Source organism: Pantherophis guttatus, chromosome 1 (assembly GCF_059756535.1).
Source record: "Pantherophis guttatus breed Tessera chromosome 1, ASM5975653v1, whole genome shotgun sequence".
In the NCBI taxonomy this organism is placed as follows: domain Eukaryota; kingdom Metazoa; phylum Chordata; class Lepidosauria; order Squamata; family Colubridae; genus Pantherophis; species Pantherophis guttatus.
In genome coordinates this window covers 186,805,292-186,824,176 of record NC_142063.1, presented here as the reverse complement: position 1 = coordinate 186,824,176, position 18,885 = coordinate 186,805,292, and the positions used below count along the sequence as shown (strand labels likewise).

Below are 18,885 nucleotides of genomic sequence, written 5' to 3'. Positions count from 1 at the left end.
GAACCCAGAAGGATATTTCTTCCAACACAGTATTTAGTCATTTCAATTAAATTTACAATTTCTATATTTCCTTTTTACCATATTTATTCCTCATCTATTTTTTTAAAAAACCAATATTACCCTTCATTCTCATCTCTAATCTTAATCAAATTCATTTTTTACCTTCTATTCTATATTATACCCCTTCGCATTGTCATCTATTTTTATATCCATCCTCACATTGGTTAACTATGTAATACAGTTGTTTAATACAAATTCAACATTTTAATATAAATCAATTAGTTATATAATTATCTTTTTTGTATATTAATCAATATGAACATGAATATTCCAATTATTTCCATACAATCCAATTTCTTACAAATCCATTAATTATATTTACCAATAATAATAAACCAAATAATTTCCCCCATATATTCCTCCAAACCACAACTTAACCATTTCTGCTTTCAACACAATATACAATTAATAGTATCTCAATTATTACAATTCCCTAGTTAAATAGAGCTTTTTTTCTTTTTTGTTTTAAAATCTTGAACTCTCCTCTTTTGCCCTAAATTTCCCATTGTTTGCACCTACCTTTTTTGGTGAGCAAAAAGAAAAAGAAATCTCTCTCCCTGCTTCATTTTGTCACGCTGCAGCAAAGACCCTTTCAGTTTCGTTTTAGCTAGGGGAAAAAAAATTGCTCCAGCACTCTTTTGCAGCTTGGAAAACAAGAGCTTGCAAAGGAGCCTGCACAAAACAGCTGAGAGCAAATCAGCTGAGGGGGGGGGAGGGGGAGCTAATCAATTTATGCTAATTAACCTCTGCTGAAGCTGAAAGAGGCTGTTTTTTCTATTTTTGCAGGCACCGATCTTCTCATTTGTTTTCTTTTAACACTGATCTGTTGTAGGGCGGCCCTTTGAAGCCCGGAGGCAAGAATTTAAACAGTTTTTTTTCCCTCTAGCCATCAGCTGGGACTCAGGAGGCAGCAATAGATTGGGAGTGGGCGGGGTAAGCGACCAGCGACCGGGCGATCCAACAGAGGCAGAGGGTGAGGGTGAGTGAAGGCGTGGGGGGGGGGCGAGAGAAGGCTTTGGCGACCCCTGTGAAATGGCCGTTCGACCCCCAAAGGGGTCGCGACCCCCAGGTTGAGAACCGCTGATTTAGATGGATAAAAGTATCCATTAGCTCCAAATGTCTATACAAGTTATGTCAGTGTGCCAATTTACATCATTTGTATTATCATTATACAAATGACATTAAATGATGCAAATTGTATTATTTGCATCATCTATATAGTATCATCATAAAAATGGTCCAAATTGCCACTGAAGCCATACAGTTAAAGTAATGCTTTGTTATTTTCTGGAGAGGGTTGGGTAGAAAAATTAGTTTGTACTATAGCAGTGGTCTGTGAGAAAATTTTGGTGATCTGTGGTGCACCCGGGTGGAGGAGCTGCTCCAGGATGAGCAATGGCCAGTCCTGTGATTAGAGCTCTGGAATATGGGACTGGCCAGGCAGCTCATGGTGAGGCTGTAATTCTCTGCGGTAAAGGGAGGTTCGTGCAACCTGCAACTTTGCAGCGCAGCCCTCACCGGCTGGAATGAGGTAATGGTGCAAGAGGGGTGGCGATGCAGGCGGGCCGAAGCAATAGGTGGCGGCAACGCCGGGCTGTTTCTTCCCCCTGCTGAGAGAGGGGGGGAGAGAGAGAGAGAAAGAGAGAGAGAGAGAATGAGAGTGTGTGTGTGTGTGAGAGAGAGAAAGTGGGAGAGATAGGCGAAAGGGAGAGAGAAAGAGAGAGAAAGAAAGAGATAAGAGTGAAAGAGGGAGAGATGAGAAAGAGGATGAGAGATTGAAAAAAATCAGAGAATGAAAGAGAATCAGAGAGAATGAAAGAGTGAGAGAGAGAAAGTGAGAGAGAGAAAGTGAGAGAGAGAGAGAGATGAGAGTGAAAGAGGGAGAGATGAGAAAGGATGAGAGAGAATGAAAGAGAATCAGAGAGGATGAGTGTGTGTGAGAGAGAGATGAGAGAGAATGAAAGAGAATCAGAGAAAGAATCAGAGAATGAGAATGAAAGAGACAGAGAATGAAAGAGAGAGAATGAAAGAGAATGAGAGAGAAGAAATCAGAGAGAATGAGAGTGAGAGAAAGAAGAATCAGAATGAGAATGAGAGAAAGAGACAGAATAAAAGAGAGAATCAGAGAGAATCAGAGAGACAGAATGAAAGAAAATCAGAGAGAGAATCAGAATGAGAGAGAGAGAGTGGGGGAGAGAGAGAGAAAGGGGGAGAGAGAAAGATGAGAGAGAGAAAATGAGTGGGAGAGAGAAAGAGAGAGAATGAAAGAGAATCAGAAAAAGAGAGAGAATCAGAGAATCAGAATGAGACAGAGAGAGAGAATGAAAGCGAGAAAGAGTCAGAATGAGAGAGAATGAGAGAAAGAGACAGAGAATCCGAGAGAAAATGAGAGTGAGAGAATCAGAATGAGAGAATGAGAGAGAGAGAAAGACAGAGAATGAAAGAGAATCAGAGAGAGAAAGAGACAGAATCAGAATGAGAGAGAGAGAGTGGGGGAGAGAGAGAGAAAGAAAGAGAGAGGGAGAGAGAGAGAAAGGGAAAGTGCCTGAAGGACCCCATCCCATCACTGGGAGTCCAGGCGCTTCAGCAAGTGGCGGGCTGGATTCGTATTAGTGGTCCGTGGGATTTTAAATTATGAATTTGGTGGTCCCTGAAGTCCAAAAGCTTGGGGATCCCTGTACTATAGCATCTGAAGCCTGCTAAATGGAAGTTTCACTGTGTTGCCTGAATATATTATTTGCTGAGTTTTTTCCTAGATCAAATGACTGACATGATCAAAGGAACACAGTACTAAAAATAGTACTGCATTCTTATCTGTACTTATTTGTATTCCTATCTAGTTTAAAAGAAATAGCCTTGGTTCTACAAACTGTAAGAGTTGTTACATTTTGTTTTATACATACCTGAATGAGCTGCTCTAAGAATATTTTCAAAGAGACCACAATCAAAAAGTGATATGACTGTTTTTTCATACTCTAAGGATAGAAAGAACAATGCTGGTACTTCTTCAAAAAAAACAAACTTCCTTTAAAATATGCATGATGATAATGATCAGAGTATTTTTTAAAATTCCCTTTTTATCAATACCATATCCGAAGTTGCATCTAAATTCAAAACACTAACTGTAGCAAGGGACTTTTAAAGATGATTATATATATTTATTGAGAATTTACATTCTAAGCAATTGAGGAAAGTAGAACAATTCATTAAATTCATTAAATAATTTTTTTTCTTTAAGGCAACTCAAAATAAGAAAAATGATTTTAATGGAACATGCAACATTAAACATGTTAAAAATGGCAACATGAAAGAATCAAATCCAGGCCAATAATCCTTAAATTGAAATAATATTTTTAAGACAGGGTTAGATTCTGATATAAAATGATAACATTTAGACAGCAGAGACAAAGCATAGCAATATATTTCTAAATGAAAAACTCTCAAAGAGGCATATAGGATAGTGGTGAAATCCAAATTTTTTGACTACCGGTTCTGTGGGCGTGTCTTGGTGGGCATGGTGTGTCTTGGTGGGCATGGCAGGGGAAGGGTACTGCAAAATCTCCATTCCCACCCCATTCCAGGAGAAGGATACTGCAAAATCTCCATTCCCACCCTCTCTGGGGCTAGCCAGAGGTGGTATTTGCCAGTTCTCCGAACTACTCAAAATTTCCGTTACCGGTTCTCCAGAACCTGTCAGAACCTACTGGATTTCACCCCTGATATAGGACCGTCCACAAAATCTGTGCCAATACTCTTCAGAAAGTAAAGGAAAGCACAGGAGAACAAACTCACAGGAGAACAAGTACTTAGGCAATTTGCTGATATCCTAATGTATGTTTGGGACCAGATAATTTGAAGAATGATTTACTCATAATATTCAGACTTCTATACAGACCTGGCATTAGCCAATAGAATATTTTCTATTGGCTAATGTCAAGTTGAGAATAGCTTGTTTTCCTCTGCCTTCCTATTATCACAATTACCAGGCAAGGGCCTTCCACAAAATTGGTGACAGCAAACTACAAAAGGAAAGAAGGCACAGGAAAATAAGCTATTCTTTATTTGGCATTAGCCAATAGAAATACTTAGTTGAAGAACTGGAAATAGCATGACTATTGAAGGAAATTATGGTCTTTGATTTAAGGATATAATATCTTATATTTTCACTTCAAAAAAATGAAATTTAAGTTTACAGTAGGAGAAGATGAGAAATAACATTCAAGATTTGTGGAAGACACTGAAAAAGAAATAAAAACATATTTCAAATAATTCTGGTGACATGGCAGTGGAAAAAGTTAATAAGGCTATAGAAAACCCTTAATGAAAGTCTGAAAACAAAAATTATGTAGGAAACAAAAGGAAGGACTGGTCAGCAAGAAATACAAACAGGTAAATAGATAGCTTTGCATATAGAGAAAACAAGCTGAAGTGTAGGAAGCCTAGAACAACAGAAAGGACGCTAAAATAATTGCTATATACGGTACATTGTTTAAAGAAGATGCAAAATGGTAACAGTTTACTAAGAAGTGATAGAACCACAGGTCCTCACTTAACAGCCATAACAGGAACCGGTAAGTGTTACTAAGTCAAGTGGTTGTTAAATGAAACATCCATTTCATTTATTGAATATTCCACTTAGTGTGATGACAGTTCCAGCAATCCTTGTTGTGGTCATTAAGGGAAATTGACCAATGAAAAATAAAGCAGAACTATATACTCCTGTGATTTGGAAAATATAATTATTTTGATGCAAATTAACATTTGCATTTGCATTTTTAAGCCCTGTCACTCCACTGATTTACATTTAGTTTGCAGTCAACCACTGTTCTAAGATCTTTCTCACATGCATGATTAGCAGATAAACTCTGTAAGAATTATTTAGACCAAACTGGGATGCATTCAAGGGAGAAAGATGATAGAGGACTGGAAACTGCAAAGAAACCAGAAACATTTAGCTCTGAGAAGTGAAGACTGTGAGGTGACACAACAGTACTCTTGGGATCAAACCTCTCGGATATGAGATCTCAGACAATTGAGAATACCATATTCTTTATAATACCTGCTTCTGAAGTATTGTCATCCATCAGCTTTTCCTGTGCCAGGCGAAGAGTAGTCAACATTTTCTCAAAGATTTCATTCAGAAGCCCAGCCTGCTTACACTTCTTTAAAAACTCTAGCCTTTCTGTGGAGAGAGAAATACAATGATGTGCGCTTTATATTTTTAACTTCAGGTTCACCTGGCACAGTGAAGCATTGTTCAATAACAATTATTTTCAAGGCATAAAGGCAGAAAACATTAGGAATAAAAGTGGTGAACAAGCATCAGGAATGTTCCTCTCAAAGAGATCAACAGGTTGGTTTCTAAATGAAATAGCCAAAAGACTGATCTTATTTTATTTCATTATTTCGTTTTATTTTTCTCATTCAATAAATGAATGTATAAACAAAATAAAACATAGGACTCTGGATGACTAACAGAAAATAAAAAAAAGATAAAAGATTATTAAATAGGTAACAAATATAGGTGCTGAGATTAAACAAAAAATCAAGCAACACCATCAATTTAAGATACAAGCTCAACTGTACAACCCAGTACAACTCATTCTCCAAGCTAGCCAACCAACCCAGGTTTTTAAGATCTTGCAGAAAGCAAGAAAGGTTGGGGCAGGACAAATCTCTGACGAATGACACCATAACATCCTCTGAGGAACCCCAGATCACCCTCTCTTTTAGACAGACCTGAATCATGCCTTTTAAGATTTTAGAGGTTTAGGCTTTTATTACAAGGAGGCAATTAGGAATTAATTAGATAATTAAGTTGAAACTATTGACTGATTCCAGCAAAATCTTCCCAGGTGGAAATTCCCCTTCCATTAACAGGAGGCTTTTAAGTCATTAACCGACATGCCAAAAAAGCTGGACCAGGCCAGTGTGTTTAGACATGATTCTTCAAGAGAAACAACACTCTCCCCATCTAAACATCTCAGCTTAATCTTGTTTGAGCCAAATAGTTCAACTCTTTGATGTTACAGATTTCTATGCAGGAATGAAGAACATCATCTCCATAATTCTCCATTAATGGAGAATTGAAGAATCGCCTCTAAGAAAGGAGATGCTATCTATAATTATATTTGTAATCGGAAAGGTGAGAAAGTTGCATAAACTGTCTTAGGACAGAAATAAATAACAACCATCACCCCTATATTAGGAATTCTAACAATTGACAAATATTGCCCATGTTTTACCTTTGGGTTGGTCGCCTTTTTCACTGATGACTTCCATGTTCTCTTCCCCAACTGTCTCACCATTCTGCCAATATTTGATTTAACATAGCACCAAATTACTGATGTGGCTAACATGGCCCAAATTACTGATATAACTCATTATCACTATATATTCATTTTTAACAAAGTCAGAGAAATTAAATTCTTCCCAAGTAATCTAAAATTATATTTAGTCATATCTCATTTATTAGTAAAATAATTACAGTAAATGTTGTTTATAGAGGATTTTTACAAGCTTTTTTAAGTTTTGATTCTAAATTGTTTTGATGATAAAAGTTTTACACTAAAAATCCTCCAAGAAGTGCTCACATAGTAAAACAAAACGTTTTAAAACCTACAACACAGGATGGCAGTACCAGCATACAGACTACCAAGAATAAAACAAAAAAGACACTGTAGCAATATACTTCCAAGTATAAAAAAAAATAGAGACATAAACTGTTAAGTTTTCAGAATGTGACAGCTCAGATTGTCAGCTTCTCTTAGATTGAGAATGGGCGTTGGTTATTACCTGATACGCCCTTTCTCAGCTTGGAGGAAACAGCAGTCAGGAATGGGACATACCAAAGCTGTGTCCTATTGGGAGGGAGAAGTCCAGGCCTGCGGTCCTAGGTCTGAATGAACTCGCTGGAGAACCCGTCTGCCAAAAGCAGCCTCAGCCGAGGTGTAAGTGTCAAGCTTGTAATGACGTACAAAAGGGGAAGGGGAAGACCAAGTAGTTGCTCTGCAGACCTCCTCCAGAGAGGCCTGGGTAGCCCAAGCTGCAAAGGTTGCAGCAGTTTGTGTTGAATGAGTTGTGATACGCCTGGGCACAGGTAAGGCCTGGGCTTCATATGCCATAGATATACAAGCCCTGATCCAACGACCCAAGGTGGAGGAAGTGACCTTGCTGCCGAGGGTAGCAGGCTGAAAAGAAACAAAAAGGGACTCTGTCCTCAGCAGAGAAGAGGTCCGTTTAACATATATGCGGAGAGCCCTCCGTATGTCCAATGTATGCCAAACACGTTCCAAATGGTGTGAAGGCTCCGGGCAAAAATTGGGCAGAATCAACTCCTGAGCCCTATGAAACCAAGTGTTGACCTTTGGAAGGAACGTAGGGTCGAGGTGTAAAACTACTCTGTCAGTGTGGAAAACACAGCGATCCACCCTGGTGGACAGAGCCGCCAGCTCAGATATGCGCCTAGCAGAGGTGATAGCCACCAAAAATGCCACCTTACAGGAAAGAAATTTCAAACTAACCTTCTGTAGGGGTTCAAAGGGACCCCGGGTAAGGGCAGTTAAGACTTTCCCACATGGGAAAGTGGTGAACCACAGTGGTCGAAGGTTGGAGGCCCCCCTGAGGAACTGTCGAACTACCGGATGCCTCAACAGGGAATTCCTGGTTCCACAAGTAAGAATGGAAGAAAGGGCTGCCACCTGTCTCTGAAGAGTATTAAGGGCCAACCCAGCATCCAAACCGACTTGAAGAAAGTCCAAAACCTGAGCCACAGAAACTTCAGTGGGAACTAGATTCCCTTTCTTGCACCAGGTACAAAACAGCCATGTACCATTATAGATACAGTTGGCAGAATCCCTGCAGGACACCTGGATAGTAGCAATGACCTTGGAAGAGAATTTGTCCTCCCTCAATAGGCCCCATTCTAGTGCCAAGTGGTTAGTTGAAACCACTGCGGGTCCGGGTGTACTAACACCCTCTGGCTGAGGGAGATCCTGTCCCGAGGCAACCTCCAGGGTCAGACCACTAAGAGAGCCATTAGATCTGCAAACCAAGGTCTCCTGGGCCAATGAGGAGCCAGAAGTAAAAGTTCCGCCTTCTCCTCCAAGAGCTTCCAGATGACTCTGGGAATCAGAGGAAGAGGAAGGAAGGCATACAGGAGCCCTGATGGCCACAGGCTCCGCAACACATCCACTGCTTCCGCCTCCAGAGACGGGAACCGGGAGAAGAACCTCAGTACTTGACGGTTGTCCTGTGTGGCAAACACATCCGCCACCGGGAGTCTGAAGTGATCTGTCAGAGCCCTGAACAGAGACAGATCCAAACACCACTCTGCCTGGTTGACAGAAGTCCAACTGAGCTAATCTACCTGGACACTCGCCACTCCTGATATGTGGTCCGCTCGGATGGAAGACAGATGTGACTCCGCCCAGAAAATCAGCTGCTCTGACTCTTGCATCAGAGCTAAGGATTGGGTCCCCCCCTTCATGATTTATGTGGGCCTTGGTGGTCACGTTGTCCGTCAGCACTAATATGGCCGACCCCGACACAAGGGACTCGAAACTTTTGTGAGCCAGGTGGACTGGCTGGTGTGTGAAAGATCCTCCGGGGACCACTGACCTTGAGCCATGTGGGATCCAAGATGAGCACCCCAGCCAAAGACGGCGTTGATCGTCAGCGTGAGATAATGAGGCTTCCGGAACCTGGAACCCTGGGCAACGGTGTCGGAAGACCACCATGTGAGAGAAGACCGGACCACTAGTGGAACCTCCACTCGTACTGGAGATGTGCTGCGCCGAGCTCGTTGGAATGGAAGGAGAAACCACTGCAGGGCCCTGCTGTGGAGATGAGCCCAAGGCGTGATGCCAAAACATGACACCATCTTTCCCAGAAGATGACAGAGAAGCAGCAAGGAAGAGGCATGATCCAACTGGACTCTGACTGCCAGGTCCTTCAGGCTGGATTGACGGTCCGGTAAAAGATATACCCTTGACTCCACTGTGTCTATTATTGCCCCTAGATGGAGCAAACGCGTTGTAGGGATCAGATGACTTTTGGAACGGTTCACTGAGAAGCCATGACATTGGAGGACCTGTATGGTAGTATCTAGATCTTGTCTGGCTCGGGATTCTGAACTGGACTGGATGAGGTTGTCATCCAGGTAGAGTCCGGAGATGGCCCACCAAGGCGGCCATCAACTTGGTAAACACCCTTGGGGCAGAGGACAGGCCAAAAGGTAACGCCTGGTACTGATGTTTCCCCGCATATTGAATACAGAGAAATTGTCTGTAATTTGGATAAATGGGGACATACAGGTAGGCCTCTGTGAGATCCACCGACGTGAGGTAGCCCTTTCTGACGCCCTCCAGAATGGAGTGGAGAAACTGCATCTTGAACCTGCGACACACTATATAATGGTTCAAGGTCTTAAGATCGTGAATTGCCCTCCAATCCCCCGAGGACTTCGGAACCAGGAAGAGTATAAACCTGACTGTGGTGCACCAATAAGTGTATTATGGCCGAATCCATGATGCACCGCTTCACCCGATCCTGCGACACAGGCCAGCAGACAAAGAACCTCAGAGGGTTGGACAGGAATTCCAGGGAGAGGCCCGACCTTACCATCTCCCTAACCCAAGAGTCCGAAGTAGAAGCCTCACACTGGTTGGGAAAGAGAGCCAACCAGCCCCCTATGGGAGACTTGGAAGAGCAGTCATTTGGACTGTCGATAGAGGTGACACCCCCCCACCCCCCGCCACAAAAGGAACATTTGGGTGGCTAACGGTGCCCCTGGATGCCCTGCCTGTCCTGACTCTTTCTGAAGGCAAATTATCTCTGCGATCGTTGCCCTCCAAAACCACTGTCCACTCCCTGAAAGGAAGAGGGACAAAAATACAGATTCAAGCAGACCTCCGCCCATCTGGTCAAATTAGGCATAATCTTATGTTTGTCCCGAGACTCCACCAGAATAGAGCCTAGGGATTCGCCCAATAATTTCTCTCCCTTATAAGGGGAAGATGCTAGTCTCCACTTGTTCAGAGTGTCAGCCTGCCACTGGCGAAGCCACAGGAGGCGACGAGAAGTGATGGAAGATCCAATAGCCTTAGATGCAATTTGAGACGCATTTAGCGTTGCATCGACAGAAAATTCATTGCTGCCATGATCTTGTTGAGATCTTGGTGGGACCTGGTATCTGTGACTGGGAGGCGGTCCTGTAATTGCCTTAACCAGAGCAAAGAAGCCCTGTTAAAAAAATGATGCAGCTGAGGCTGCCTTAACGGCTCAGGCCACAGCCTGATGGGTCTTGACCAGAGATTGCTCCGATCTCTTATCCTCTGGACGGAGGTGTTCCTCCAGAGGACCTGGTAGGTTGGATTGTGATGACAGAGCCACCACTGGAGGGTCAACCACTGGAACCTGTAGCGACTTGGTCATATCGGAATCAAAGTTGTACAGGCATCTGTCCAAACTGCTGAGAATAGGACCCAAGCCTGGAGAGACCCACTGTTGATGTGTCATGTCGAGACACATGTGCCAGGTCCTAAGCTCCATGGTTTAGGACCTGGTTATTTACGGGACCGCCTACTACCACAAATAGCCTCCCACCGGCCGGTACGCTCTCATAGAGAGGGGCTCCTCTGGGTGCCGTCGGCCAAAAAATGTCGACTGGTGGCCCCTGGGGGAGAGCCTTCTCTGTGGGGGCACCTACTATCTGGAACGAGCTCCCCCCGGAGATACGCAGGATCCCGGATCTGCGCACCTTCCACTGCGCTCTTAAGACCTTTTTATTCCACCAGGCGGGCCTGGCCTAATTTTTCCCTCTTTTTAATTACGCAAATTTTAAATTGGTTTTTAAATGATTGGGGTTTTAATATGTCTTCGGCCAAATTTGTTTAATTCGATTTTACTTTGTTTTTAAATTTTGTATTTATGTGTTTTTACTGTTTGGCTGTTCACCGCCCTGAGTCCTTTGGGAGTAGGGCGGTATATAAATTAAATAAATAAATAAATAAATAAATAAATAAATAAATAAAAAAAATCTAGGGGCCGGAACCTCCTCAGACTCAATGGTGGGTTCTACAAACAAGGGATCAGCCAGGTCAGCGGGCTCCAAAACAGTACCAGGAGTTGACTGGACCGAGCCCTATCGAGTGGTCATCTTGGCCTTATGCAGCAATGACCAGAAGAGATGAGTTCTAAAGAGTCCAACGAATGATGGTTGGTCAGGTAAAAGATCCTCATCATCAGATAATTCAATATCCTGCTGCATCTCCTCCCCTGAAAGGGAGGCCTGGCCAGAAGATGCCTCGGAACACTCCAATCCTGAAAGGAACACTCCAACCCTTATTGCCTATGATGGAAAGATTGAGCTCTAGAAAAATCAGAAATCATAGCAGCCAATATTTGTTGTAATCCTGTTTCAATGCCTATGGCATTAGTAATCAAGGTGGACAAATGATCCAGATATTGACTGTCACCCAGCTGACCAGGCTGTAAGCCAGCAGAAAAAGGCGTGGATGAAGCCCCAGGTGAAGGAGACCAGTGTTCTACTTGTTGCTCCCAAGGGATCACCGATGGTTCAAGAGCAGGCATTGCTCACATGGCGGCTGCCACGAAGCTGGGACAATCGGGCTAAGTATAGAGCTGGAGAGAAGAAAGAAATGGAACTGAGGTTTTTTTGAAGCCGGGTAAGTGACAGCCAACTCAGGCTTGAATAACAACAGGAGAAATATCTTACAACTATAAGACACCGAATGTGTAATAGTGGCTAAGGAGCATGGGGGCAAAGAGGATTTTGAAATGTAATTTGGAAAAGACAAAAACCCAATTGAAAATTGATTTCTGAACAAACTAATTGGAAACTTTAAACAATTAGACATGGTCAAAGTATTGGAAAGAAATAAAGAGATCCTTTTTTCCCCCTTTCTTTTTTAAATGGCAAGAAAAATAAAAAGAATGGATAATAAGCTTTAAGAAGAAAAAAAGGGGGATGTATAAATAAAAGGGGAAAAAAGAAAAAAAAAGAAGTGAGAAGAGCTATTTAAATTTGGACTGGACTTTAAATATGATTTGATATTTTTAAATTGAAAAAGAAAAAAGAGAAGTCAAGTAAGATTGTGATATAATGGAAACAAAATGGATACTTATTAAGCAATTGGAAATTGTGGATTGCAGAGAGACACCATCTGGAGTAAAAAGGAACACTGCAACTTGGTTCCTTGTTTTGGAAAATTGTGAACTTCACAGATAATAACTGTGGGAACTTGTGGAGGAGGATTTTCTTATTTACAAGAGGCTTGACTTTTGGAGGAATAAAAAAAGAAATAGAAGGGAATACAATGGAACTTTTATAATTGGAGCAATTATTTGATTTGGAGAATGGAAATAAAAGAAATAACTATAATGTTGCACAGAGGACAAAATTTGAGGATATAAAAATCGAAAAGAAAATGAAGATGGAGAAATAAGACATAGAAGTGGAAAATAAAGAAGATAAAGATATTGTGATTAAATATGAATAAATAATTGAATATGTGAATACTAATAATAAAAAGGAGGTCTCTAGAGATTATATTGAGATTAACAATAACACAATGATGATTATCCTGAGATTAATAATGATATAATGATGATTATATGGAGATTAATACTGAATGATAAAAGAATAAAAGGTTGGAAAATATTAAGAAATTTAAAGAAGTCCAGGACCTGGATTTATAAAATGACCATATTGAGATAAACAAATATGAGAAGAATTATGTTATAGATATTTAGAAATGAAATAGGGATTGAAGCTAAAATATATGGAAAATAGATTACATTAAAAGAAATATAGCAATGGAAATAATGAACTAATTTTTTATTAAGATGTTAAAAGATACTACTTGAGGAAACTGATGACTATAATAACTGGGATATTGTTTAAATACCTATAACAATTGTTATAGTTTTAATATTTTTAATAATACAACTACAAAAGTAAAAGATGATTATGTTGGGAGTAACAGTGAGAAAAATAAAGATAATTATACTGGGATTAAGAGTAACTAAAACGATTACAGTGGGATTAACAGTAAGAAAAATAAAGATGATTACACTGGGATAAACAGTGGAATAAAGATGATTACACTGGGATTAACAGTGAGAAAAATAAAGATGATTACACTGGGATTAACAGTGGAATAAAGATGTATTTTGTACATTGGGATTAACAGTGGAAGGATAAAAGAAAAGGTTAAATTAGAAAAGTGATAGCTATAATAATTGGGATATTATTTAAATATGTATAACAATTGTGATAATTTGAACATTTATTACCTAAGTGAAAAAGAAAAGAAAACTGAAACAATATATGATTATGATTTATAAACAAAAATTACTTAATTGGTGTTATATAAATGGTATGGTTTGATAGATAGAATTTAGGATAATTGGGAAATTGTGTTAAAGAGCATTATTTGAACTAAGAACTATGTTTAAATGTTAAAATGCTATATTTCTAAAATTAAAAAGATAAGATTTAAATTTTATAAATAATAATGGAATAAAGATTTAATGAGTATAATGAAACAAATATGTTTGAATTGTATTGTCAATAGTGAGGATTTAGGGTAAGAATTGTTTTATTATGAGTTATTAATTGAATTAAGAATTAAGGTGGGTTAATAGAAGGGTTATTGTTTTGATTAAATAAATATGTGTTAATTTTTTTAAAGATGGTATTAGTTGTATATATGATCTAAAATTTAGAAATAAGTGCTATGGCAAAATAAAATAGATAGAATTTTGTTAAAGATTTTGTTAAAAATTGAACAAAGTGATGACGGATCAAAGCTCTTTTTAATTTGCAGATGAACTGAGTCCTCGAGTCCCCTGCGGGTCAGCTACTGCGAGGCAAGCTTGTGAGGGCTGCCCAGAGGCCCTCAGCTGAGCGACCTCTCGCCGCCCCCACAGCCCTCAGCGGGCTCAGGCTGAATCACCTTTCATGCTGGAAAGAAACTAAAGGTTTACCTGATAAGAAGTCAAACCTCAGCAAGTAGAAAATACAAATAAAAACTTTTTTTCCAAGAAAAAAACAGTCAGTGAATGGACAGCTCAGAGAAAACACTTCTGTCCAGATAAACTGAGTCTAAAAAGCTGGCAAGCAACAGGAAGAGGCGTGGCTTAACAGTTTTCAGACTCAGTTGAAGCAGTTAACAGATGGATTTAACCCATTCCTGACTGCTGTTTCCTTCTTGATGGATAATAGGACAGTGATGGCAAACCTTTTAGAGACCGAGTCCCTAAACTACAACCCTAAACCCACTTATTTATCGCAAATGTGCCAACATGGCAATTTAACCTGAATACTGAGGTTTTGCTACCTAAAATAATGATAAATAAGGCAGAGTTCAACTAACTGTTCTAAGAAAAATGTGATAAATGCACTTTTATGCCCCTTCATTTTTTTCTGCTTTTGAACTATTACGTTTAGCAACAATAAAAAAGAAAAACTTTTGTAATATCATTTCTCTTTCCCGCCCTCTCTTTCCCTCCTCCTCTTTCTCTCCCTCTTTCTCTTTCCCTCCCTCCCTTTGTCTCTCTTCTCCCCTCTTTCTCTCTCCCTCCATCTCTGCCTGTTTCTTTCCCTTTCTCTTTCCCTCTTTCGCTTTTCCCCCTCTCTCTCTTTTCCCCCCTTTCCCTCCCTCTGTCAGATCCCTAAAAGTGATATTGCCATTCCAATGGAGGAAGGGGGGACTTGGATTCGATTTACTAGCATGGCCTGTGTCATCAGTTACTTTACAACCTATATCCTGGCACCAAGGAAGCCTGAGATTCCCTTTACCTGCAGGAATTTTTATCCCCCAGCCATGTGGGTTGTCTCACTTTAAAGCAGTGGTTCTCAACCTTCCTAATGCCGCGACCCTTTAATAGAGTTCCCCATGTTGCGGTGATCCCTAACCAGGGCTGGGTTCTAAATTTTTTTTACTACTGGTTCTGTGGGCGTGGCTTATTTTGTGGGCATGGTTTGGAGGTCATGTGACAGGGTGGGTGTGGCTAGCTGGTGATGTGACCGGGTGGTCATGGCTATGTGTATAGGGACTACTCAGAGGGCTGAAAAAAGTCATTTCTGACAGGTCCTCGCACTTTTGACTGGTCTTCGCACTTATGACTGGTCATCATTTATGCCCATTGTAGCATTCTTAACAACCGTGTCACTCATTTCACAACTGCTTCTCTTCACCATGGTGACAAGATAGGGCAAAAACGTAAAATGTGAGGACAGTCGTAAGTTTGAGGACTGGTCAAAAGTGCGAGGACCAGTCAGAAATAACTTTTTCAGCCCTCTGAGTAGTCCATATGCACAAAAGGATACAGCAATAGAGAGGGATGAAGGAAGGGAAGGTAAATTAGAGTAGGAGTGAGGGTAAGAGAGGGAGTAAGAGAGGAGGAGAATGAGAAAGGAAGAGGAAGTAGGGAGGAGAAGAAGAGGGGGGAAGAGAAAGTAAGAAGGAAAGAAAAGAGAGGGGTGGTAGGTTTGAGGAGAAAGATTGCTGTACAATAAAAAAGGTGAAAGGGAAGAAAGCCAACCCCAAACAAATATAAAGATATTAAGATAAAGAATGAATTGTTAAACTTTAAAGAATATAAGAGAACAAATATGAATAAATAACAATAATTAGAAACACACATACAAACATACAATGTATTTTCTTTGAACAGAGTATTTGGCCAGTTCACAAATTTAAAGAGTGTTTAGTCATTTCAATTAAATTTACAACTTCTATATTTCCTTTTTGCCATATTTATTCCTCATCTATTTTTGTAAAAAACCAATATTACCCTTCACCCTCATCTCTAATCTTAATCAAATTCAATTTTTCCCTTCTATTCTACATTATACCCCTTCCCATTGTCATCTATTTTTATATCCATCCTCACATTGGTTAATTATGTAATATTACAGTTGTTTAATATAAATTCAACATTTTAATATAAATCAATTAGTTATATAACTACCTTTTTTGTATATTAATCAATATGAACATGAATATTCCAATTATTTCCATGCAATCCAATTTCTTACAAATCAATTAATTATATTTACCAATAATAAAAAACCAAATAATTTCCCCCATATATTCCTCCAAACCACAACTTAACCATTTCTGCTTTCAACACAATATACAATTAATAGTATCTCAATTATTACAATTCCCTAGTTAAATACAGCTTTTTTTCTTTGTGTTTTACAATCTTGAACTCTCCTCTTTTTCCCTAAATTTCCCATTGTTTGCACCTACCTTTTTTGGTGAGGAAAAAGAAATCTGCCTGGCTAATTTTCCAACTTGCAGCAACAGCAAAGCCAACAGCCTGCTTTACTTTCAGTTTCGTTTTTCAGCATAGCTAGGGGGAAAAAAATCTGCTCCAGCAAGCAGCAGAGCCCTGAGCAAAACAGCGGAGAGCAAATCAGCTGAGAGTCGGGAGCTGATCTAATCAAGGGCTAATTAGCCTATGCTGAAGCTCCACGGGCCAATAAAATTACAAAAAAACACCGAACCATTTGTTAAATTGCTGGCTCACCCGCCCCTCGCCCACCACTATTTATTGGCAATAAATAGTGGTGCGGAGGGGCGGGGCAAGCCAGCAATTTAACAAAGCCCCGCGGCAAGAATTTAAATAGTTTTTTTTCCTCTAGCCATCAGCTGGGACTCAGGAGGCAGCAATAGATTGGGAGTGGGCGGGGTAAGCGAACGGCCGGCGATCCAACAGAGCAGAGAGTGAGAGTGAGTGAAGGCATGGGGGGGGCGAGAGAGGGCTTTGGCGACCCCTGTGAAATGGCCGTTCGACCCCCAAAGGGGTCGCGACCCCCAGGTTGAGAACCGCTGCTTTAAAGGGTAGTGGTGGGAATGCATGTTTGTTCGGGTTCTCAAAGGAAATAGTAAAGAAAACATCTTCACACTTGTGTATTGGCTGAAATCTGCATTCTGACTTAAAGGGAGGGGTCTCTACTACTTTAATCCTACTGCTTTGCCTAAGGGCATTCAGATTGTGCTTTAGCTGGATGGTTTTCACTTCTGCTTAATAAAAGAATCCTTTTGAACAACTACGTTTCAAGAGTTAGTACTTTCTTAAGTTGGAAGGAGAGGCGATCTTTACACCCTCTCTCTTTCCCACCCTCTCTCTGTCTCTGTTTCTCTTTCCCTCCCTCTGTTTCTCTTTCCCTCCTTCTTTTCCCCCTTTTTCTCTTCCCTCCTCCCTTCCTCTCTCTCTCTCTCTCTCTCGCTCTCATTCTTTCCTCCCTTTCCCTCTCTCTCCCTCCCCCATGAGGGGTAACTGGTGATTAGTGATGGGAATCTCAAGTCCGTAGGCTGATGAGCTTAGGAGCAGTGCGCCGAAGCTCAGCTGGCTGGCAGGGAGGCAGGGCATCCCAACACAGGCAGCTCTGCAGGAAAAGCAACTGACATCCAGGAAGCCAGAACGAGCTGAGATGATGCAGGGTCTTATTGTGGCTCTGTGTCGTAATGGGCTTCAGGACAAGGGGATCCCATCTCCCCCATTATGAAGCACACAAGTGAAAAAGTTCACTCAATCAATTCCAACTTCATGAGATCTTTTTCTTTCATGTGAAGTTGGAATTGATTGAGTGAATTTTTTTTAGTCCTACAAACTTTTTTTCTCATGCAAACCACGGTGAGAAATGCGATGGAGCTGGGCTGCAGCAAAGGCACATGTGCCCACAGAGGGGGGCTGTATGTGCCACCTCTGGCACGCGTGCCATAGGTTCACCACCACGGAAATAGGAGCTGAAATGCATCATTCACTTGTTTCTCAGATTAATTGGAAAAGACATTCCCCTCTCAAAAATTCAGAAACAAAAAAGAAATCATCAAACAGCATTTAATGGGTGTGTGTCTAGTAGTATGCTTAATAGTTCTAGTTCAACAAGGATATCAGTCTCTAGTGATGTAACAGCAGTGGCAGTGCTCAGTCAGAAAATGACACAGGTCAAAATAAAAATAAAATGTATCTGAGATGCTCTAAGAATCTGAAATTCTGCCCCTACCAGGTGAGGCATGTGTGCCTGAGTCACAACAGAAGGTGGTGAAGAAGTGTGGCCTCCTAAAACTTTTAGAAATGTCTCACTGAGATACTGAAAAGGAAAATTCATTACCATTTCGGTAGTAGTGGAAGAAGATTCTGTTAGGACCAGGGGCATTGCCATCTCATTGTTTTCATCTAGAAAGTTAAGTAACGAGATATTTGATCACACAATTTCTTATAATACTTCAAGAAAAAAACCAGAAAGAAATCCCAGCAGAGTGTTGCAACAATGGCTATATTTTTCTAAAATGTACTTCAGAACCCTTGCTAAAGCAGAAGCAGATTTCAACAAATTCTCTAAATACATACCATAAAGATGGGATTTCTTTGCTTGACTGTGGCTTGGGCAGAACAGGCTAATAGAGGAACAGAAAAAGAAATAAACTTATAGAAGCAAATATTTTCATTTTTATAAACATTTAGCAAAGACGAATGAGTAATCAGCATTTTTTTTGTAAATAAATGAATGAATGAATAAGCAGATGACAATCAGTGTTAACACCAGAAGAATAACACATTCCTATTCTATCAGTTGAGGATGCCTACAGTATATCCTTTCTACAATGCTACTAGGCTCAAGGAGGAACTTTCAAGACATTGCAGACAGGAAAAACTGATTGTCAGTTATGCCAAAACAAAAGCAGTGGCTTTTTTGTATTGTAATTACTGCTGGAAGATAAACAGTGAAGATATAAAGAGCAAGTTAAGCCCTTTAAAAACTTGGAATCATATCTCTATCAT

General features: G+C 40.5%; 1 protein-coding gene across 1 annotated transcript in view; it reads right to left on the bottom strand.

The window, feature by feature from the left end:
• Window positions 1-18,885, bottom strand: part of PHF11 (PHD finger protein 11) — a 37,778-nt gene that overhangs the window by 2,023 nt on the left and 16,870 nt on the right. The window contains exons 5-9 of the mRNA XM_087886402.1: window positions 18,454-18,500; window positions 18,215-18,279; window positions 6,306-6,369; window positions 5,120-5,242; window positions 2,964-3,035 (exon numbers count right to left, since the gene is read on the bottom strand). Of these exons, the coding sequence (XP_087742528.1) occupies window positions 2,964-3,035; window positions 5,120-5,242; window positions 6,306-6,369; window positions 18,215-18,279; window positions 18,454-18,500 (371 nt within the window). The remainder of the gene's footprint in view (window positions 1-2,963; window positions 3,036-5,119; window positions 5,243-6,305; window positions 6,370-18,214; window positions 18,280-18,453; window positions 18,501-18,885) is intronic.